Source organism: Schistocerca americana, chromosome X (genome assembly GCF_021461395.2).
Source record: "Schistocerca americana isolate TAMUIC-IGC-003095 chromosome X, iqSchAmer2.1, whole genome shotgun sequence".
NCBI classification, from domain to species: domain Eukaryota; kingdom Metazoa; phylum Arthropoda; class Insecta; order Orthoptera; family Acrididae; genus Schistocerca; species Schistocerca americana.
In genome coordinates, this window is record NC_060130.1 from 250,773,321 (window position 1) to 250,797,241 (window position 23,921).

General features: G+C 41.6%; 1 protein-coding gene across 1 annotated transcript in view; it reads left to right on the plus strand.

Moving 5' to 3' along the window:
• The window catches only part of LOC124555944 (dystrophin-like), a gene marked incomplete at its 5' end in the record, with an annotated part of 300,198 nt that overhangs the window by 209,231 nt on the left and 67,046 nt on the right, over positions 1-23,921 (plus strand). The window contains 7 exons of the mRNA XM_047129994.1: positions 6,865-7,031; positions 19,202-19,330; positions 19,481-19,611; positions 22,682-22,837; positions 23,080-23,216; positions 23,418-23,622; positions 23,707-23,792. Coding sequence (XP_046985950.1) covers positions 6,865-7,031; positions 19,202-19,330; positions 19,481-19,611; positions 22,682-22,837; positions 23,080-23,216; positions 23,418-23,622; positions 23,707-23,792 — 1,011 coding nt within the window. The remainder of the gene's footprint in view (positions 1-6,864; positions 7,032-19,201; positions 19,331-19,480; positions 19,612-22,681; positions 22,838-23,079; positions 23,217-23,417; positions 23,623-23,706; positions 23,793-23,921) is intronic.

Genomic DNA, 23,921 nt, shown 5'->3' on the forward strand with positions numbered 1-23,921 from the left:
GTGGATGACGGCTGCAAAAGCCACTGCAGAAATGAATATTGCTACCCTGTAAGCACCGAAACAACACGAAGAAAGCTCCGTTAGTTGGGAATTTCAGGGCGAGTTGGAATTCCAACGCTGTTTATCAGTGATGCAAATTTCCAAAAACGTTGTGCCGGAGCGGTAAAACATAGACTGCGAAGCAATGGAAGAAATTCATTTAGTCGGATGAGTCTTGTTGCACGCTGTTTTCAACTTCCACCCGAGTTTACATCCAAGGAGTGAAACATGGTAGGGGTTCGGTGATGATTTGTGCACTCATGGCGCTGTATTCCATGTGCCTCATGGGTACTCCGCCAGTTAGCATTACTGCCAAGGATTAGGTGACCATTTGGCTGATCAGGTACAACCCATGGTACATTGTTTGTTTGTGCCCATGTTCACATAGCTCGCGTCGTGAAGGACTGGGTTTGAAAGCACGGGGATGAATTGTCTACATCTACATACACATTTGACAGGCCACCATAAGGTGCATGGCGGAGGAAACCATTACAATTTCCTTTCCTGTTCCACTCACAAACAGAGCGAAGGAAAAAAGACTGTCTAAAAGACTTTGTACGAGCCATAATTTCTCGCATCTTATCTATGTGATCGCCCTCAAACACCAAGGGAAGGGGGGAGGGGGGGGGGCAAGCACTCAAACGGTGCTCAATAATGGGCCGCACTAGCGTTTCTGTGCTCCGTCGCCTTCCCCACTATGAACCTGATGTGTTCATTCCATTTCATATCTCTTTACAACATTACACCTAGATATTTAATCGATGTCAGTGTGTCAAGAGGCAACTCGCTAATGCTGTATTCGAACGTTACAGTATTGTTCTGGAACCGCGCGACCGCTACGGTCGCAGGTTCGAATCCTGCCTCGGGCATGGATGTGTGTGATGTCCTTAGGTTAGTTAGGTTCAAGTAGTTCTAGGGGACTGATGACCTCAGATGTTAAGTCCCATAGTGCTCAGAGCCATTTGAACCATTTTGAACAGTATTGTTTTTCCTACTCATCCGCATTAACTTAAATTTTTCTTCACTGAGAGTAAGAGGCCACTCATCACACCATCTATCTGTTTCATCTTGTATCCTCCTACAGTTACTCAACGACAACACCTTCGCGTACACCACAGCGTCACCGGTAAATAGCCCAAACTGCAGCTTTCTCTGCCCGTCAGATCATTTGTGTATATAGAGAATAAGAGAGCTCCTATCGCATCTACATGGTACACTCCTGCCGTTACCCTTGTTCCTGATGAACACTCGCCGTCGAGGATGACTGACTGAGTTTTGTTAATTCAGATATCTTCGAGCCACTCATATATCTGGCAACCTAAACCGCATGCTCGGACCTTCAACAGACTGTACTGGGGCACCTTGTCAAACGTTTTCCAGAAATCTAGGAGTATGGAATCTGCCTGTTGCCTTCCATCTATAGTTTGTAGGATATCACGTGAGAAAAGAAAAAGCTGAGTTTCGCACGATTTATGGACAGAAGCTTTTCTGTCTCAAGGAAATTTATTATTTGCATGTCTCCTGGACACCACAATGACCAGATCTCAGTATCGTTGAGCCCTTGAGGTCTACTTCGGAGAGAGGGGTGGGTAATCGCTGCCCACCTCATCAACGTTACCTGAACTCGCCACTATTTTATAGGAAGAGTGGTGTAAGGTTCCTTTGAAATACGTACATGGCCTATATTTTTCTATTCCGAATCGACTGAAGGCTGTTTTGAATACCAACAGTTTTCCTACAATGTATTAGGCATGCTAATGTGTTGTGTTTTTGGTGTTTCCATACTTTCGTTCACTGCCTATACCTGAAAATAAACAAAAAATTAATTACACAAATATATTTTGTCGAGATGATAATTAAAACTACATGACCACCGCTTGAACTCGCTTTAGTATCTCCGCAGATCGATCAGCTAGATGTATTAACCATGCAGCAACATAGCTTGCTTTGTCGCTGGACACTGTATGTTGTGAGCAGCAACAGCTTCGTGCGATAGTCAACTGAAAAGTAAGTTCCGATGCGATATAAAGAAAATATAACGGCTGTGGAACAGACTATTTATCACTATTTCAAATGCTACCTAAGATTTAACAGTTTCGGGTGAAAGAGTAAGGCTTTAGAGAACGTTGAAAGAAAACTGAGTTAGCTACAAGTGATTGTCAGAATACTGTGATTTGTTACGCACTTCGTGCGCAGTAAATATGTTTTAGACACTACATTTTACTGCCCTATACCGATCGCTTAGATTTAGTTTTGCATCATATTTACATTTTCATCCATCGAAAATATAAGAGGTGACCAAAAACATCTGCCGAGGTTTCGTAATTGTAGCAGTTCAAAAGATGTAGCCCACTCATTAAAAAAACTGTCTATCCTTAATACTTTCTTTTGCAGGTCCAAAAATATGGAATTGCACGTAACACCAAATACTCGTAGAAGTGCCGTTTCACTCAAATCTGACTAACTTTCGACGGACGAATTTGTGTTTGTCTTTCTTGATCAGTTCGTTTCTGGCTGTGCTGTAATTACTTGTATGGTATGAAGACAACTCAGTATGACGGTGTTAGTAAACGTAGCTTTCACATCATAAACTAACGCCATATAATGCTGGTTTTAGAAGTCACTAAGAGCAATCATTAACACGTATTTGAGAATGCAGAAACCCTAACATTAATGGTTCAAATGGTTCTGAGCACTATGGGACTCAACTGCTGAGGTCAATAGTCCCCTAGAACTTAGAACTAGTTAAACCTAACTAACCTAAGGACATCACAAACATCCATGCCCGAGGCAGGATTCGAACCTGCGACCGTAGCGGTCTTGCGGTTCCAGGCTGCAGCGCCTTTAACCGCACGGCCACTTCGGCCGGCTAACATTAATGGAAAAAAATACTCCCACTGTATGACCTTCATCGACTTCAGAGAATGTTGACATGTTGTCTTTTAGTGCAAGAAAGAAAAAGTTGGTATCTTACTGCAACTGTATTCTGAGATGTCGTCTTTCAGTAGTTGGCAAGAGCTAATTGAGCTACTCCCACAAGAATAACGTAACGTTGATACACAGCGATGCTAACGGGAGGCTCACGCGTGACAGAAATACGGCCAGAGTTTATTCGTCGCTAATTCCGACTTGTGTCAATAAACGGCGCTTGGATAATGTTTCGTCGACTCCGTCATACGGTGTGTCTTACTCCAAATCCTCGTTTGCAAGCAGCCGAGACTCCTGCCTTGCACTTCAATTTCACTTTCGTCACTGCACGCTAAAGCTGAAATTATTCATAAACGGGCATTGTGGCACAGCATATAGACCGAGAGAGATATTTCGCCGGTCACGGTGGCCGAGCGGTTCTAGGCGCTACAGTCTGGAACCGCGCGATCGCTGCGGTCGCAGGTTCGAATCCTGCCTCGGGCATGGGTGTGTGTGATGTCCTTAGGTTAGTTAGGTTTGAGTAGTTCTAAGTTCTAGGGGACTGATGACCTCAAATGTTAAGTCGCATAGTGCTCAGAGCCATTTGAGCCAAGAGATATTTCGTCGTAGTTCCTCTTAAAATAGTTGTCAGAGGCTCTATATTTGAGTGTTTATTTTAAAGGACTATGTATTCCTTAAGTTCGAGCTGTTTATAAGAACTTGCGCTGTGCGTTTGTGAATGTGTGTACAAAAACCTGGGGTACTTTCAGCTCTGGTACAACCTTCGCCTTTATGCGAGTCTTGAGACAGAAGTAATGGGGAAAGTTGGTGTCTTATCTTTTCAAGTTTTCTCTGTTTGTAGTGTGTTATGAGGTTCCAAACATGTTTTGAAATCTGGATATGGCTGAAGAATTAGGATGCATCTACTGGAGCTAGAAATAGGAAATTTTTGTCTTTGTGTAAGAAGTAACAACAGTCATACGTTAACGCTATGCAGAAGTCGGATAGGAAATCTATGGTGACCTTTTCAACAGAACCATCCCAACATTTTGTCTGAAGCGACTTCTTTAACTTGTAAGAAACCTAAATGTATGGTCGGATGGGACAGATCCCTGAACTCCGCTCCTCACGAAAGCGAGTCCATTCGCTGAATCACTGCTCCGCGACGCTCGATGTCTGTGTAGAGGTGCAGAACCAGGAATAAAGAGAGAAACGAAGAAGCTTCACTTTCTTGCTTTTGGCTCACTTGTTTCATATATGTGGGTAATATAATACGTTTAAAAATATTCACCACTTGTAGTAGAAATAGTAGTGTAGAACTCTAGACGTATCCGGCCGATACATCACGCTGAAGCTGCTATTTTTATTTTCGTTTTAACAATCACCGATCGATATTGAACCATGCGTTACATGATAAAAATTTGTATGGCAATGAGTATTTCGATACTGTCGAGCAAAGCTGTGGAGTGATAATGTCGCTGGAGCAGGAGCGTGACTCAAATTCTCATGACATTCTGCTCTACGATTTTCGTAGGTGACGTCACTCACTAGACTTTGCACACGGTCTTGCAGATTCTATTGCCGTATCACTCTGTCACTGCAACACATTTTATAATCGTGTGCAGAAATGTTTGACGGCGATTAGTGTTTCCGTTGTTGCAAATCTAATACCACTGACAGCAATTCACTTTGTCCACGGACTGTCTCTCCTAACTAAGAAGACAATGCCAGAACTGCTGCCTCACATCTTCTTCAGGTAGGTCGTGTAGTTCTAATCGATCCGCGCAATCGACTACACTGGCAGCACTCGTCCAAAAATGCATCGTTGCCGCACCAGGAACACACTGCACCTATTGTGGCTGCACTACGAGGGGCGACCAATAAGTAATGCTACACAGTTTCTTTCTAGACCAATTCTGGTTGAAGAAATGTGGAATTTGTTGTGGGGGAAGAAATGTGGAATTTGTTGTGGGGCATCGTGGAATATTCCCGCTTCAGCCCTATAATTTCATGACGTTCCGATTGGTGGCGATGCCATACAAAGCCTTCAAACTGGCGTCCGTAGAGAAGGTGCCTTTCAAGCAGAGAGCTGTCACTGACTTTCTTTTGGCGGAAAACAAGAGCATCTCACATATTCTTGGTGTTTGTGTTGTCCTCATCATTTAATCATCATCATTCGTGTCAGTGGCTAGATTGGTGTATGAAAGAAATTGGATTGTGTAAAAATTGGGACTTTTTACGGGCGCTGATGACAGCGCAGTTGAGCGCCCCTCAAACCAAACATCATCATCATTGAAAATCCTCAAACCGGGGTGTTCTTCTGACGAAGACGTTTTTTATAAACATCGAAAACATGGTCAAGGGGTTTGAATAAACGGTCCATTTTGCAACTGATTGCCTGTTTTTATTTCTTCCACATGAAACAAATTCTTTCAGTATTTTTGTATGTGTCATTTAAAGAAATGTCGATAAGTAATTTAATGAATCTCTATTAGATGCTAAAACTGTGTGCGGCGCCTGGATTCGTTCCCGGATGCATGCTCCCACCCTGCGGGAAGGAGAGCAGCCGGCAACATGTAGAAGCTCCGAGTTGGTCCGCGAGGAGTGGATGTGCTCAGACGGCTAATCAGAACTCTACTGTAGGAGTCCGCGGTCGAATCCCAGCCTGGCACACAGTTTCATTCCATCAGTATATACTCTCCGCTAGTACTTTAAAAAAATATATGTGGAGCTATTTTTTTCGTTTCCTTCCATGTTCTCAAGATGTCTTTGCTCTTTAAGATTTATTTATAGAATTATTTCTTCACTACACAAACATCAAAAAAAAATTTTTAACTATTAAAATATTCTAAAAATCTTCTGGTGCCCGCATTAGTTCTAGTAGTTCCTTTACCACAGGATCATACACAACCAGTTTCACGATAATTTAATGATATCCTCATGTTTATACAAATAACTGATTTATCATTGATTCGTTAAAAATACACAGTCTTCCAACGTTAGGAGGCGTTCGAATTGCCAGAACCGCCTAAATTGGACGGTTACAAGATAACGCGCCAAAAATTCCAGTGGTTAGCAGGGGCGGCAAGTGCACACGAGCACTGCGAGCCGCGGGTGTGAGCAACACCGACTCAAAGGAAGGCCTCGGCGCTTGTTCGTGACGTCATCAGTCCCCTAGAACTTAGAACTACTTAAACCTAACTAACATAAGGACATCACACACATCCATGCCCGAGGCAGGATTCGAACCTGCAACTGTAGCGGTCGCGCAGTTCCAGACTGAAGCGCCTAGAACCGCTGGGCCACTTCGGCCGGCGGAATTTTTGATATTACGTCTTGTATTCATACAATTCAGGCGGTTCTGGCAATACGAAAGCCACCAGGACTCTGAGAGACAGTGTATTTTTAACGAACCAATGTTAAATTAGCTTTATGTATACACCCTAGGATGCGATTAAACCGTCGCGAAACCGGTTGTGTACGGTCCTGTAATAAAGGAACTACTAACAGCTAATGCGGCTACCAAAACTTTTTAGAAGTTTCTGATAGCTTTCTGTATTTTTAAAAAATATTTCTATATAGGCTGTGGATTCCAAAACCGTAAAATCATCTCTCTCATCATTATCTTCGGTGTTCTCGAGTTGCCTTTGATCCTTACGAATTCGTAATCGTCCCCTGCGAAGGCACGTAAAACCGACGATTAAACAGCCTAGATCCTGCCCTCACTACCAGGCACACCCTTCCCTTAAGCAGATAAAAGGCTCGAGAAAGAAACAACATAACACAACCATTGCATTAAGTAGAAGTCGAGGACATGCTTTTTAAACGAGACGTTTATAACTAGCTATTTTGATTAAATGACATAAATGAAAATGCAGACATGTGAAGCAGCATTTTTAGGTTTTGGGTGTGTTGCAGCGGGCCGCGAGCTGGACGGCGACTCCCGCGGCTATCGCAGCGCGGAGGAGCAGGCGCGCGAGCTGACTCGCAGCATCCGCAGGGAGGTGAACAAGCTGTCCGACAAGTGGAACGCGCTCATCGACCGCTCGGACCAGTGGCAGCGGAAGCTCGACGACAGCCTGGCGGTGAGTGCCCCTGCCCCGTTCCCTGCCAACACTCTCCTGCCATCCTGTCGATATGCCAATGTCTCCTGCATTACTCGTTGACCTAGAGCCCGTACCACTCTGTGCTGGTAGCACTGCCGTCATCTGCGAAGACTGTCGGAAGAGATGGCGACGCCTGTCCCGGCCCACACTTCCGGCGAAGTGGTCCGCTCCGCGTGCCAATTGCGCCCCTTTCCGGAACGCGATGAGGCGTAGAGAAGTTTCTTCGTGTATTGTGCTGGCACCGACGCTAGCTGGACCGAGGCACCAATACTCTCCGCTTCTCGCATTCGATGCTGGCCACTTCGCGAGATTGGCAGAGCCTCCAGGCGTGTACTTTAAATTGTCGCTGCTGCTTCCTTCCTCACAAGAGAGCCGCAGTGGCATAGTAGACTGAAATCGTCCTACAGCGCCACTGCCACACGCAGTATGGCGTTTCCAGTCCGTCTATTGCGCCTCGACCAGTATAGGCTCTTTGTTCTTGCAATAGCAATTGATTCTAAACAACGAAAAGTGTGCAGTTATCCACACGAGTACCAAAATCAGCTAAATTTCGGTTTCACGATAAATCACACAAATGTAAAGGCTGTAAATTCAACTACATACGTAGGGATTGAAATTACGAATAACTTAAGTTGGAACGCTCACATAGCTAATGTTGAGGATAAAACAAACCAAAGATTGCGATTTATTTTCAGAACACTGAAAAACGCGACAGGTCTACTAAAGAGACTGCCTACAGTACGCTGGCACGTCCTGTTCTGGAGTACCGCTGTGTCGTGTGCGATCTGCGTCAGACAGGATGGACGGAAGACATCGAAAAAGTTCAAATAAGGGCATCTCGTTTTGTACTATCACGAAATAAGGGAGAGAGCGCCATGGAAATGATACACGAATTCGGATGGCAATCATTAAAACAAAGGCGTTTTTCGTCGCGGCAGGATCTTCTCATGAAATTTCAATCACCAACTTTCTCCTCATAGTGGCACCTTACTACATAGGGAGGAATTAGCATCCTAATAAAATAAGAGAAATCAAAGCTCGCACAGGAAGATTTAACTGTTCGTTTTCCCGCGCGGTTTTTGAGAGTGGAACGGTAGAGAAAAAGCTTGAAGGTAGTTCGAGGAACCTTCTGCCAGGCCCTTAATTGTGAATGGCAGAGTAGTGATGTAGGTGTCAAAACCGAGGCTTGGCGCACCTACTAATCGTGAAGGCACATTTTAACCAGTGAAATTCAGGCAATTTTAAACAACGAAGGGAAAAAATGTCCCCTTTTCGGTACTGTAGAACCCGAGTGGTCACGGATCGGTGACACCCACAGCCTAGACAGAGGAAGGAAGAAATTCGTCCGTAACCAACTGTACAAACCCATTTAATAACGAGCTGCACAGTGTTACTCATCTTCTACTGACTGAATACGGTCGGTCGTGGTAATGGCCGTTCGGGAGAGAAAGCTCACGACCTTCCTACACATCCTTTGCACCCAGCTGTGTTCTTCACTTCTAATTAAGATAATCACAAAATATCTTCACTTGGCGAGCTTCCTGTCAGCTGTACAGATCGTTGGTTTTCTTCGTTTTGTAGTTCCACGTTTCATATTCACTGTAGAGCGTCGGGTATCGTTACCAAACGACCAAAAACAACTCGGAAAGCCTTGACCAATACTAGGAGATCTTTACTATAATATTGCTTTCGATATTGCAGTGCCTTGTTGTTAACAAGAATGATGCTGTGATTCTTTGGACATGGAGACACGCCCGAAGGAGCAGGCACCGCGGCAACTACAGCCGTTATTAAATACAGGAAATGTATTCGCAGTTGAGAATACGAATCACGATCAACTGTACAAGGGAATGACGTCAGTGTAAATTTGTGTCGAACCGGGACTCGAACCCTGATTTCCCGTTTTAAGCGAGTGGTCGCCTTAAGCGCTTTGACTATCCGAACACAACTCACGGCTAGACCTAAACTTCAATATGTCGTCGTCCTTCCGTCATCTGCTGTACTCATACACACATTATGTAACTCTCGTATGGGGAGGGGGGGGGGACATTTTAATTGAAAGTCGTTGGCTGGTATATTCGGTTAAATACGATATTACATTGACCTCAAACGCCGTCCAACGTGTGCCGTAAGTTGTTCGGAGCTATGCAGCCCATTTTATTCTCCAGTATAATGATTACCAAAGAGACTGAACATTTTTTTTTTTTTTTTTTTTTTTGTCCGCATCGGTAGCGACGGAATGCCATGCCAAGGAGCCCGGTTTAGATTCCCGGCTGAGTTGGAGATTTTCTCCGATCCAGGGCTGGGTGTTGTGTTGCCTTCATCATCATCATCATCATCATCAACATCATCATCTCATCCCCATCGACGCGCAAGTCGCCGAAGTGGCGTCAACTAAAAAGACTTGCACCAGGTGACCGGTCTACCCGACGGGAGGCCCTGGCCACACGACAATATATTTCATTTCATTTCTCTTAAAAATTAGCGCCGGCCGTTGGTGGCCAGCGGTTCTGGCGCTACAGTCTGGAACCGCGCGATCGCTACGGTCGCAGGTTCGAATCCTGCCTCGGGCATGGATGTGTGTGTTGTCCTTAGGTTAGTTAGGTTTAAGTAGTTCTAATTTCTAGGGGACTTATGACCTCAGCAGTTGAGTCCCATAGTGCTCAGAGCCATTTGAACCATTTTTTAAAAATTAGCATTGAATTTGGAATCAATAAAAATGGCTCTGAGCACTATGCGACTTAACTGCTGAGGTCATCAGTCGCCTAGAACTTAGAACTAATTAAACCTAACTAACCTAAGGACATCACACACATCCATGCCCGAGGCAGGATTCGTAATTGCGACCGTAACGGTCGCTCGGCTCCAGACTGTAGCGCCTAGAACCGCAGGGCACTCCAGCCGGCATTGGAATCAGCAGTTGTTCAAGTACTTTGCTAATTGAGGCCAAATGAGTGTAGGTGTCATTTGTTTGATTTAAAGAACTATGATCTATACGAATATATAAAGGGGGAGATGTTGCTAGCAAAAATCTCGAAAAGTTCTTGGTCGATTTGCTTTCGATTTTTACACGCAACTCTAATAAACATTCGAATTGACATAGGCTACATATTTTAACACAATCTATAGGCTTTCTGTTAAAACTCACTGCGAGAAAAGAAAATATTGTACTGTGCTGTGAAAGTGGGCGGTTTCGTTTCCTTTCTCAAAAAATGGTTCAAATGGCTCTGAGCACTATGGGACTCAACTTCTGAGGTCATTAGTCCCCTAGAACTTAGAACTAGTTAAACCTAACTAACCTAAGGACATCACACACATCCATGCCCGAGGCAGGATTCGAACCTGCGACCGTAGCGGTCTCGCGGTTCCAGACTGCAGCGCCTAGAACCGCACGGCCACTTCGGCCGGCCGTTTCCTTTCTCGCTGGCGATTTTAACAGAAGACCTGTATATTACGAAAGATGGATTGGCGTATGATTAGAATACTATTAGGCAATCTGAATTGTCAAAACTCTGTAATATCACTCGTTCCCAGATTAAAACTAGGCGAAATAATGTCACCGAAGCTACTATCCTCATAAATCGAGCATCGTGAGAGGTCTTCCTCATACACCGTACACTACTGATCCCGACCGATTTATCCATTCAATTTAAGCGAATTAGAGTTTCCGAGTACGACTCACTGCGAAACACAAACTTCCATATGTCGTCCCTGCGTAGCAACCTACATATTATGTCATTCCCGTACGGAGGAGGACATTTGAACTGAACGTCGCTGCCTGATATCGTCGTCTGCCTTATTAAGAAGACCGACGCAATGTTTCATCGGACACGCGTGCATCAGCTACGTAATGTGTATAAGAGAACAGGTTGTGACAGAGGAACAACGTTATATGGAAGTTTGGGTCTGGCCGTGAATCGTGTACGGATAACAGAAGTGATTAAGGCAACTTCTCGCTTATACTGGGAATTTCGGGTTCGAGTCCCTGTCCGACACAAGTTTTCATTGTCGTCATTCCCTTATATAGCTGATGATTGTTATTCATTTCATTTATTTCATATATCATTGCTTTCTTACAGGTGTAATATTGTCTTTGCAAGGTAAAACATTTTCATATAGCATTAGTGCACACCGATCGTTTTGCTACATTTTTTCCTTGAATGGAACAAGTCTGAAGTCAAAAGCACTTGACCTTAAACGCCGCCCAACGTGCAGATTTCGTAACGCAAGTATTTCAGTTAAGGGGAGGAAACGGCGTATTGCAAAGAGAGAGAAAGAATGATGAATATCAAAGGGACTAAACATTTCTTCGTAAAAATTATCATTGAATTTGGACACAACGGTCGTACGAGTACTTTGCTAATTGGGGCCAAATGACTATAGGTGTCATCTATTTGATTTTCAGAACTATTATCTATATGAATATATAAAGGGGAAAATCTGTTAACAAAAATCTCGAAAAGTTCTTGGTCGATTTACTTCTGATTTTTACACGGTACTCTAATAAACATTCGGATAGACATAGGCTACATATGTGCTGCTGCTGTACACAGTGTCTTTCCATAATATGTTAATCTCGGCAGAATTCTCCTGACAAGTCGCTTTCTGTTCTCCCACTTACAACAGGTTTTGTTTCTTCCCTTCAATTCACTTCGCTTCGTGGCGTAACTAATAGACTATTGAACGATGTTCATCACATTCTTGTATTTACACTCATTATTCGCAGACTCGATCGAAAATGATGTTAGTAACCGTTAGGTACATCTATCTGAGCCCGAAGCGCGCAACCATCATTTTTTGCTACGCGCCATCTACGGATGGAGTAAACATGGGAGCAAAAGAAATTTGTGCCACCTAGGGTACCCTCCACGAAGTGAAGAACGTTGTGGATGTAGATAAATCTCGTGATTCATTGTCAGAGTATGTTAGATACAGTGTAAACACTGAAACAATACGTACAACTTCACTTCGCTATAACTTTGCGGCTTATTTCAAAACGTAGTGGCAGATGTTCTTCAGTTGGTCCCATTCATGTCTCTTATGGCGTATCAGCAGCTCATCTTTTAATTAACTTAGATGTTATCGTCCGCCAGTGATATAGAACGGCGAGAAAATAGTAAAAATATTGCGAGCTTATCTCGGGTGTCCTAAATTACTCGTTTGGCGGGTGTTCCACGTGCAGTAACGGCATCACTTTGGTAGCAAACAATAATAGTGATGTTAATAAGCCGGCCGCTGTGGCCGAGCGGTTCTAGGCGCTGCAGTCCGAAACCGCGCTGCTGCTACGGTCGCAGGTTGGAATCCTGCCTCGGGCATGGATGTGTGTGTTGTCCTTATGTTAGTTAGGTTTAAGTAATCCTAAGTCTAGGGGACTGATGACCTCCTCAGATGTTAAGTCCCATAGTGCTTAGAGCCATTTCAACCATTTGATGTTACTATTCAGAAGTCCTAAAAATGTTTCTTTTTGTTTCGTTTTGGCTCCCTTGCCTCCCTGCTTATTTTGACGAAGTTGAATGTTACACTACTATCCATTAAAATTGCTACACCAAGAAGAAATGCAGATGATAAACGGGTATTCACTGGACAAATATATTATACTAGAACTGACATGTGATTACATTTTCACGCAATTTGGGTGCATGGATCCTGAGAAATCAGTACCCAGAAGAACCACCTCTGGCCGTAATAACGGCCTTGATACTCCTGGGCATTGAGTCAAACAGAGCTTGGATGGCGTGTACAGGTACAGCTGCCCATGCAGCTTCAACACGATACCACAGTTCATCAAGAGTAGTGACTGGCGTATTGTGACGAGCCAGTTGCTCGGCCCCCATTTACCAGACGTTTTCAATTGGTGAGAGGTCTGGAGAATGTGCTGGCCAGGGCAGCAGTCGAACATTTTCTGTATCCAGAAATGCCCGTACATGTCCTGCAACATGCGGTCGTGCATTATCCTGCTGAAATGTAGGGTTTCGCAGGGATCGAATGAAGGGTAGAGCCACGGGTCGTAACACATCTGAAATGTAACTTCTACTGTTTAAAGTGCCGTCAATGCGAACAAGAGGTGACCGAGTCGTGTAACCAATGGCACCCCATACTATCACGCCGGGTGATACACCAGTATGGCGATGACGAATACACGCTTCCAATGTGCGTTCACCACGATGTCGCCAAACACGGATGCGACCATCACGATGCTGTAAACAGAACCTGGATTCATCCGAAAAAATGACGTTTTGCCATTGGTGCTCCCAGGTTCGTCGTTGAGTACACCATCGCAGGCGCTCCTGTCTGTGATGCAGCGTCAAGGGTAACCGCATCCATGGTCTCCGAGCTGATAGTCCATGCTGCTGCAAACGTCGTCGAACTGATCGTGCAGATGGTTGTTGTCTTGAAAACGTCCCCATCTGTTGACTCAGGGATCGAGACGTGGCTGTACGATCCGTTACAGCCATGCGGATAAGATGCCTGTCATCTCGACTGCTAGTGATACGAGGCCGTTGGGATCCAGCACGGCGTTCCGTATTACCCTCCTGAACCCACCGATTCCATATTCTGCTAACAGTCATTGGATCTCGACCAAAGCGAGCAGCAATGTCGCGATACGATAAACTGCAATCGCGATAGGCTACAATCCGACCTTTATCAAAGTCGGAAACGTGATGGCACGCATTTCTCCTCCTTACACAAGGCATCACAACAACGTTTCACCAGGCAACGCCGGTCAACTGCTGTTTGTGTGTGAGAAATGGGATGGAAACTTTCCTCATGTCAGCACGTTGTAGGTGTCGCCACCGGCGCCAACCCTGTGTGAATGCTCTGAAAAGCTGATCATTTGCATATCACAACATCTTCTTTCTGTCGGTTAAATTTCGCGTCTGTAGTACGTCCTCTTCGTGGTGTAGAAATTTTAATGGCCAGTAGTGTAGTTTCTGTACTATACTTAGCACGCCCGGGTTACCGGGTTCGATTCCCGGCTGGGTCAGGGATTTTCTCTGCCTCGTGATGACTGGGTGTTGTGTGATGTCCTTAGGTTAGTTAGGTTTAAGTAGTTCTAAGTTCTAGGGGACTGATGACCATAGATGTTAAGTCCCATAGTGCTCAGAGCCATTTGAACCATTATACTTAGCAGTTCTTTTTAGGTATGGACTAAGTTTCATAGCGCTATAGGGGTTGGACAAAAATATGGAAACACCCTGAGAAAAGCATGTTTGATCAAAAGTCACAATGCAGACGAAAGTGTGTGTGTTGAGTGATGGTGACAGACGGTCATTGAACAGCATTGTGGCGGAAAATAAGAGGAAGACAGCAGCAAAAGTCAGTGCAGAACTGTATGTCATACTCGCGAGCCTTGTCAGCAACAAAACGAGACGAAGGGCGCTGCGTAAGCTGGCAATTGGAACTCCAAAATCATTCGTCAGTAATGCACCTACATCTACATGATTAATAATCTCTACCGTTCCCCTTTCGAACAGCGCGCAGGAAAAACGAGTACTTGCATCTTTCCGTGCGCACTCTGATTTCTCTTATTTTATTACAGTGATAGTTTCTTCCTGTGTAGGTGGTCGCCAAGAAAATATTTTCACATTCGGAGGAGAATTTTGGTGATGGAAATTTCGCGGTAACACCCTGCTACAACGAAAATGCCTTTGTTTTAACGATTGCCACCACAGCTTGTGCATCGTATCCGGGACACTCTCACCTCTATTTCGCAACAGTACAAAACGAGTTGTCTTTCTTCCAATTTTTTCGACGCCCTCCGTCACTCCTACCTGATGCGGATCTCACACCGCACAGCAGTACTCCAGATGAGGGCGTAGGCAGTCTAGTAGATTTGTTGTATCTTCTAAGTGTTCCGCCAATACAATACAGCCTTCAGTTCGCCTTCCCCACAACATTACCTATGTGATCGTTCCTTCTAGTACTCATGTGGGTGACGTCACACTTTTCATTATTTAGACTCAGTTACGAGTTTTCGCACCATACAGATATCTTGTCTAAATCAGTTTGCAATTGATTTTGATCATCTGATGACTTTAGGAGAAGGCAAATGACAGCATTATCTGCAAACATTGTAAGAGGGCTGATCAGATTGTGTCTTAAATCTTTTATATAGACTAGGAACAGCAGAGGGCCTATAGCACTTAGGGAACGCCAAGTATCATTTCCGTCTACAAATACCCGTAACAGGAAAACTTAGTGTCGGAGCCATAAAACGTGGAGTATGGAACAATGGAAGAAATTCATTTTGTCGGATGAGTGTTGTTGTACGCTGCTTCCTATTTGTGGCCGAGTTTACGTCACGGGAGTTCTTAATATGGCATGGGTTCGGTGATGATTTCGGCAGTCATATCGTGGTATTCCGTGTGCCCCATGAGTACTCTCCAAAATCACGTTACTGCCAAGGGTTATGTGACCATTTTGGCTGATCAGACCCATTCCATAGTACAATGTTTGTTGATCAGTGTTGATGATGTGTTCCAAATCGACAGGGTCCCTGTTCACATAACTCCAGGACTGGTTTTGTGAATACAAGGGTGAGCTGTCGCATCTCCCCTGTCTGAACGTTCCATTTACAAAATATGCTTGTTTCGGTATCTCAGCTGATGCAACAGTTAGGTGTATTAAACATGCGAGGAAATTAAGTGCTCCAATGCCAACTACCGCTAGGGGAAAATATCATTTTGATATCTCGAACGGTTCGCGGAATAAGAAGGGGTGTAAGTTTAAGATGGTTCATGTGTATACTTTTTCTCCTTGTTTGGTCGTCTGAGTTGTAGTGGTTGCTTCCTTACGTCGGCAGTAATTTTAGGTTTCCCATTCTTCAGAAGATGATGTTCTGTTTGCCTAACTCTTTGGGAAGGATCGTTGCTTAGGTAGCTAAAGAGCCTTCAGGTCTTTTGGCTACTTGTTCTGGTGTGGATTTCTGTGATGAGATTTATCAACTCTTCTTTCTAGGCTTCAGACATGATAAACAAAATCCTGCGTGTCGCCTGAAGCGTTTTCGCACTATCATCCCCGTGAAATCTTCAGTAATTTTCAACAGGTAAACCATTTCCAAACATTACCCTGAAGATTACATTGCAATCTTCCCGCCATTTCTATCTGTACTCGCCAAACCGTACAATCTTCATCGAGTAATTTAGTAGCACATGGTGAAGTTGCATTTAAGAAAAAAAAGGTCGTGATCTTCCTTGCTGCGTCGCTCACACAGTGAGTTCCTTTCTACTTACCAATCGGTGCCAACTTCTTTGCTCTCGGAATCCAGGCTTTCCTCTGAAAAGTAAAGAAATAGGTGGCTCTGGGTAAGCGTGCGCTAAGCTATGACACGAATGACTTATTGTTAGATTACTTAGTGGAACTTGAGTTTTTTTAGGAACTGCATCCTGTGCGATTGTCCGTCAAAGCAGTAACATTCCGTCTACAACAAGCGGCCTTCCAGACCGTCATTAACTAATAGTAGAAAGGGACCTGTCATTGATATTTGACTCGCTAGCGACCAGAATACTTACCGTTATTACCAGAATGGATAATGCAGTACTACTATATAGACTTATAATGCTGGGTCTATCATGGATAATTTGACGGGACCATTCCTGAGAAACGACTTCCAGCTCAGTAACCTTTTCAGTACTTTATTATTTGAAAAACAGTTCGTACATCTTCTTATTCGTCCATAGATGATCATCTCCTATTAATAACGTCAGTTGTTTTCGTCATCAGTGATCTGTTAATGTTGACATATTATAGTGACGTTGTAAATAAACATCTAGAGTTTTCTTGGGCTCCATATATTTAAGAGCTATTGTCTTTGGTTCGTAATTATTAATAAGTGTTCAGTTCTTCATTAGCCCTTTGCTGCTACAGCTTAGTCAGTAGTCGTTCTCACGCCTTCACATAGGCCCCAGTCCACTCATTTAAAGATTTTGACAATTTAGATTAAATACTCATAATTTTTAAGAACAGTAGCAACCCTCACCAAAATATGAGATAATTTTGACAGATTTGCATTTCTGCACCTGATTTCCCATTTAAAATGGAATCTCTGGTGCCGTATTGCTAGAAGGAATTGATACAGTGTTTAGAGCATTGTTACACAGTGCAGTCTTTCACAAAAATGAGGTATGGGTTGTATAGTCTTTGCTATCTGTCACCATAGTAGAAGCACAGTAACTTGCAGCCATGAATGATGTAGTTAATGCACTTTAGCCCATGGAAGGACAGACTCTCCACTTCCATTCTCCAGGCAAAACCACATATGTAGCTATAGATGCTAAATTCACCAATTACTATTGTACCTATGTGTCTGTCTGAAGTTTTCTGGAGAGCAGAAACAAAAATTCTGATTTGGGGACTTATACACAGAGATAGCAGTGGTGTTACTGAGTTCCACAGATAAACTTTCTTATTTTCTTGATCGTAATGGATACTGCTGATGCTGACTCAAAGTTTACAAAAAGTTTGCTTTTGTTATGTGTACACAATCTTTCTGCAATTAAAATCATTCCTGGAAATGTCTGTCACAAGTGCTATTGGTCCCTGTGTCTGTTGCATGTTGTAGTTACTGTTCTGACACAGTTCCTAAAGCAGTTACTGGCATGCCTTAGTATTTACAGAAATTATTGTTATTAGTGTTCCTAAAGATCTCTGATTGATTGTGTAGTTGTGACCTACTAAGTTTACTTCTGGAATGAATCGGACACTCTGCAGTAATTTTAATTGGATGCCCAGGTATTGCCTGGATGTTTTCAATTATTTGTGCGGTACATCCTGTGGAGAAGTACTACCATAGACGATATTTAGGTGAAACCTTCATATTAATAGCCATTAGCAATATGATATTAAACATAATATTGTAGAAAAGAAAGACTGATTCAAAAATTTTGTCCAGAGTCATGCCATTGCAGATTATTCATAATATCACGAACAGACTTGTGGCATACCATCATTACCTGCAACTTTGTTCGCAGTGTACATGGCCACAGTTGTATTTTAGACTGTGGAATATGCCCTAGAGCTTACAAGAAATTTCTGAAAGCTGTTGGTTGCAATATTTATTGTAAGTGTAGGATGTCAGCAAAATTAAATACAATGTAAAAAAATGTTATGATCATTGAACTTTTCTGGGTTTTGGATTACTGGATGGCTTTTGCATCTTTCACAGACTACATTTCCAGACAGTCTTCTTTGTTCCCCTTGTGTATGTAATGTAACGTCAAGAAATGTTATTAATCATGTGTGTGCCCTTCAAAACAAAAGTATCAAGCTAAATTAAAATTTCATAGATTCCTGTTTTGTCCCTTTTGTTAAATATAAGGTATGATTCTTTTTGAGTAAAAAAGATAAATAGATTTCTGTGTCCAGTCATTATCACTCTCTTGCAAGCATTTTGATGTACAAGAGGGCAAACAAGCAATACAAATCATTGTGAGCTGTCTTTGAGTCACGCTGATGTAAGGGCTAGAACAAATTTTCTGTCTACCTTGTGGTATATATTTTTTGTGGAAGGTAAATGTAAATTAGTATTACTAGTTTAGGGTATCTGAAACCATACAGAAAGGGCGGACTTAATGTTAAATAATTTTTTGGGTTTTGATAGTCATCATCTTTTCTTATGCCTAAGACTTAGCACCATAATTTAACAGGCAGAATCGATACGGCAAGTTGCCCCTTTTCAGAACAGAAAAGGAGGAAATGAAATTGTCAGCTGCAGGGTTGGGTGGATGTGAAATGATTGACATTATCTTGTAGCCTTTCTGCTCCAGGTGCTTCTCTTTCATAAATGCTTCACTGCTCAGGAAGTGCTAAAGTCGAGAGCTGCTTCTTGCATCAGAAGTTTTTATGTTTGTATTGAAACCAAACAATGTGAACAGATGGTTCATTGTGCATTATCCAACTTTTATTCTAAGAAAATTAATGTATTGTGATTTAAGTCAGCTTACTCCATAAAATTTTAAATTTTGGACATAATTTATCTTCTTTGTCTACAGTGTGTATATACAACAGAAAGCTGAAGTTGTCTGGCAGTGTAAAACAGGAGCTAAATAGCACATTCACTGTAGTTTACACTGTTACACCACCATCATTGATTGACATTAATTGTGTTTGTCTACATGTAAAACCTTCAACTAATTTGCTTTATTTCCCAGAAGATGCGGATATTCCAGAAGAATATGGATGACTTGGTTAGTCGTATGACTGCTGCAGAAGCAATTCGGAATAGCTGGCAAGTTCCAGTTGACATCACAGATATTGGTGAAATGCTTGAACAGCTACAGGTATGAACTGTTGATTAAGTCTCAGTAAATTTTATCAAGTGATATTTTTCTAACCACCAGATAACAGAAATTATTGATGTTTATCTTGTGATAAATAGGCACAATTCATACAAATTATTTTGCTGATATGCCAAAACTTTAACCTTCCAGAAATTTGGTGAACGCCTTGGCCCAATACAAAGGACAATAGATGATGTAAATGACCAGGCAGCTATATTCTCAGCTAATAATGTTCTGGTGTCACCAATTTTCTTAAGTCGCCTTGAAGATCTAAATGGCAGGTAAGAGTCTGTATACTTTTCAGTACTGGTGGAAGTTACATTAGAGTAGCAAAAATTTTGCTAACATACGAGATGTTTCTGCAATGATGAATCAGATTTCCCAGAATGAAGAAGAAACTAAAATAGTACAATATGATCATGATTACTAGTCAAAAAATAAACCAGCTGGAAGTAATAATCTAAACTGCATCCACAAGCCAGCAGCTGGAAACTAGGAGGAGATTGTTCCTACACTGACAGGAAATGTTCAACACCGCACACTTCTCAGCTTTGATCTTGATATGGCACTAGAAAGTATCATATTTGTTCTGGCAACTTTGGACTTGTTCAGACACTGTAAGTGACATTAATGTTAAATAATTACCTGGGATTCTTCTTCACATACTGCTGCAGGTGTCCTATTGACAAATATGAGGCTATGCTCTAAAGTAATGCCACGTTTTTATGTGAAAACTCTTAAAGCTTCTTTAATAAAACAAACACTAATAACATGAAACATCTTTATTTCTCATGTCTACATATTTGCAGGCCTCTGCCATTAGACTGCTCTGAATTTTAGCATGTAATATGGTAGTGTGTAACGTAATTATGTCAGTGTGTGAGAAATAGCATGCTGTAACAGAGTTTCAAATTCGAAGAGTTTGTTCACACATGAAGCAACTTCTCCTACAGCATGAAAATACCAGACCACACAGAAGCGATGCAATGTGTGCAACAACTGAACGCCTTGGGTTCACCGACATCGATCATCCTTCATACGGTTCCAACTTGGCCCCAACTGATTTTCATCTCTTTCCAAAACCTGAAGAACATCTTTGATGCCTTCACTTTGTTAGTTATGTAGCACTGCAAGGTTGTGGCTCTGTCAGCAAAGTCAAACATTCTGCAATGACGGTATCAACAAATCGCTCTCTCATTGGGACCAATGTGTTCATAACCATGGTGACTGTGTTGAGAAATAAATACGTAGACATGAAGAATAAATATGTAGACTGTTAATAACATTTGTTTTATTTAGAAAGCTTTAAGAGTTTTTGCCTGAAGAATTTGGAGGTGTTACTTTTCAGCCCACCCTTCTATTTTCACCTTACTCAGTAACACACAAAACAAAATGTGTTACAATAGGTGGATACACTGGTTGAGGAATAGACTGTGTTCTTCTTGTTAACTTCAGAGGGTAAGTACATTTAAGATACAAATGCAATGTACAGTGTAACATGAGATCCCATCATGCTGAACCCACATGTTTTAAAACATGCTGCACTATCTCTGGCAGAAAATAAAGGGTACCATAAGGAAAGAGACATGTATTAAGCTATCAGCCATCATCCAACTGGTAACTAGTTAAAAGTGGTGTCCCAGAGGGTTCCAGCTTAAGGCACTTACTGTGTTTGCAGATTATACAAACATTGCAATAAACAAAATACTAAGTATAGTCTTAGGAAGGTCACTTAATGACATTGTCTGAGCCAGTTCTTTGTTACTATACTTTGAAATTGCTAAATGCAGTTTAGACCATTTAAGAGGTTTCCTACCAGTAAACACCTAAAATATGATGGCAGGCAATAGCATAAGTTTACAGCATTCAATTCTTGGGATAACAGCTTAATAATAGGTACATTCAACTGGGAGGAGCATACCCTAGAACTGCTGAAGTGCTTAAAGAAGTATTTATTTCCACTTTGAATGTTGTCATATGTAGATGATATAAAAATAAAAATGTTATCATACTATGCTTACTTTCATTCCAAAATGTCATACAGAATTTTTTTTGGGGATAACTCATCAAGCCAAGGTAAAGTTTCCTGGAGCCAAAAACACACAATAATTATTTGTGATGTGAACTCACGAATATCCTGCAGAGGCCCTTTTAGGGAACAAGGGATACTAACTATTGCTCTCCATTATATTTATTTCTTAAAGAAATTTTTCATTAAAAATATATTTGTCCTTCAGACCAACAGCTCAGTTCATGGAATCAATTCTAGAAATAAGAATAATCTTCACAAATATTTAAATTCACTTGCTTTGGCGCAGAAGGGTGTCCATTATTCAGAAACACACATTTTCAATAACTTGATTCCAGCTCTAAAAGGTTTAACATACCCCTTCATTCTAAGAGGAGCCTGAAAAATTTATTGGTGGCCAACTCCTTCTACTCCATTGATGAATGTTGTTGTGGAACCAACTGATGTGTGTTTGTTACTAAGAGTACCTAGTAATGCAAGTATTAGTACAAGCTGCCTTCTGCACAGATTCATTGCAATAATGCAATCATTATAAATAAATGCTATAAATGATTTTTCTGTTTGATTATGCATGGCTACAATAGTCTAAGAATTATCTTATGCACCACAGTATATGGACCTTTGGTATGTTTTGTGACGAGTTAGTTATTACTTTTTAAATAAAAATATGTTCAAAATTTTATTTTTATTTATTCTTCATTCATGAGGACTATGTCACTTGGGATCTGTGTAAGGTACATCAGCATATTTGCTTTTCTTTGTAAATATTGATTGTGTTATGTTACATTCATGTTTTTCAAACATGTTGTACATCCTGGAGGATCTCTTCACTGTGAATCCACTGGAATGGAAAGTGAATCAAATCTAATCTAATCTTCCATATCAGCAGGGGCTTTGATACTATACTGTATTTCATGAACTGTGTTTTACCTTGATACTAAGTCCACAATATATAAATGCAAAGGTGTAGCCAAATGTGCACTGATGTTCTGAGCTCATAAACAAGCTACACAAAACTCTCAGCAGTGCATCTAATGGTGTCCATCAACAACAGCACTTCATAATGGCTGAGAAATGTTATTTGAGTTGTGTACTTCACTACCATAAGTTCTAATAATGTTGTTACCTCCCACTAGTTGTTTTCAAATAATTTTATTTGTACATTTTGAGTGAATCTTTTCCACACTTAAGTTCTTTATCTAATTTTGCAGTACTTCTGCTTCACTGCTATGTTCCGCAATGAAAGTTATTATTACTATAAATATATTGTCCTGATGTAAAAAAAATGCAAACCAGCATTATAATGTTGCATATTTTTGTAGGTGGAAAGTTCTTCAGATAGCTGTGGATGAACGTTATAAGCTGCTCAATGATTTTGGAAAGGAAGGAGCACCACCTAATCAGGCTTTCCTGGCAGCTTCTGTGGAGGCACCGTGGGAGCGTGCGATCACTGCGAACAAAGTGCCTTATTATATAAAGTATGTTGTCTGTTGTAACCTATCCCCTACTTTCTTACTACATAGTAGCACCTTGTTGATTTAGAGATTTAATTTATGTCACCTTCTTATTAGAACAGGAATTCCTCACATCAGTTGCATATGTGTTCTAGTCCAAATTCTGACCAAGCATAGGTTCCACAAAAATTACAGCTTTCTCTGAAAGGATAATGTGACTTGAGTGTATGCTGAGATATGCACAGTATGTTTTCTTATTTTTTCAGCCATCAGTTGGAGACTACACACTGGGATCACCCCAAGATGATTGAACTCATGAATTCTCTGACAAATCTAAATGAAGTTCGATTCTCTGCATATAGAACAGCAATGAAACTCCGTACTGTTCAGAAGCGCCTCTGCTGTATGTATTAGTTTTATTTGTAGAACAAAAGTTGTTTGAAAGTGCTCAATTTATTTTGTTTCTCCACTTATTGACATAGCATCAGTAAATAAGTTTTTGTTACTAAATATATAATTAAAAAATTTGACTTCCTGTAATGATACTGTGAGCAGTATAGGTAGTCTCAAACTAATACATGAAATATGCGATTTACAATTGCAGTGGATCTCCTGAACCTGTCGTCAGCACTTGATTCATTTGACTCACATGGATTGAGGGCCCAGAATGACAAACTGATAGATGTTCCAGACATGGTTACTATCTTGTCATCATTATATGACCTAATGGCAGCTGATAATCCAACACTGGTGAATGTTCCTCTTTGTATTGATCTTGCTATAAACTGGCTGTTGAATGTGTATGACAGGTTAGTATTTTGATCAAATCTGGGGATAAGGTGTGAATTTCTGTCATTGTTCTGTGATCTTAATCCATTGTATAATTGTTTCAGCCAACGTACCGGCCAAATTCGTGTGCTGTCTTTCAAGGTTGGCCTTGTCCTTCTGTGCAAAGGACACCTTGAAGAGAAGTATAGATGTAAGTATCAGATTAAATACTGGAATTACTTGGCTAAAACACCTCATCAGTTTTTATTTACACATACAGAAGAAACAGTCTAGGATAGCCAATAATATTTCACATTTGTAATTTAAGTAGACAGTGCAG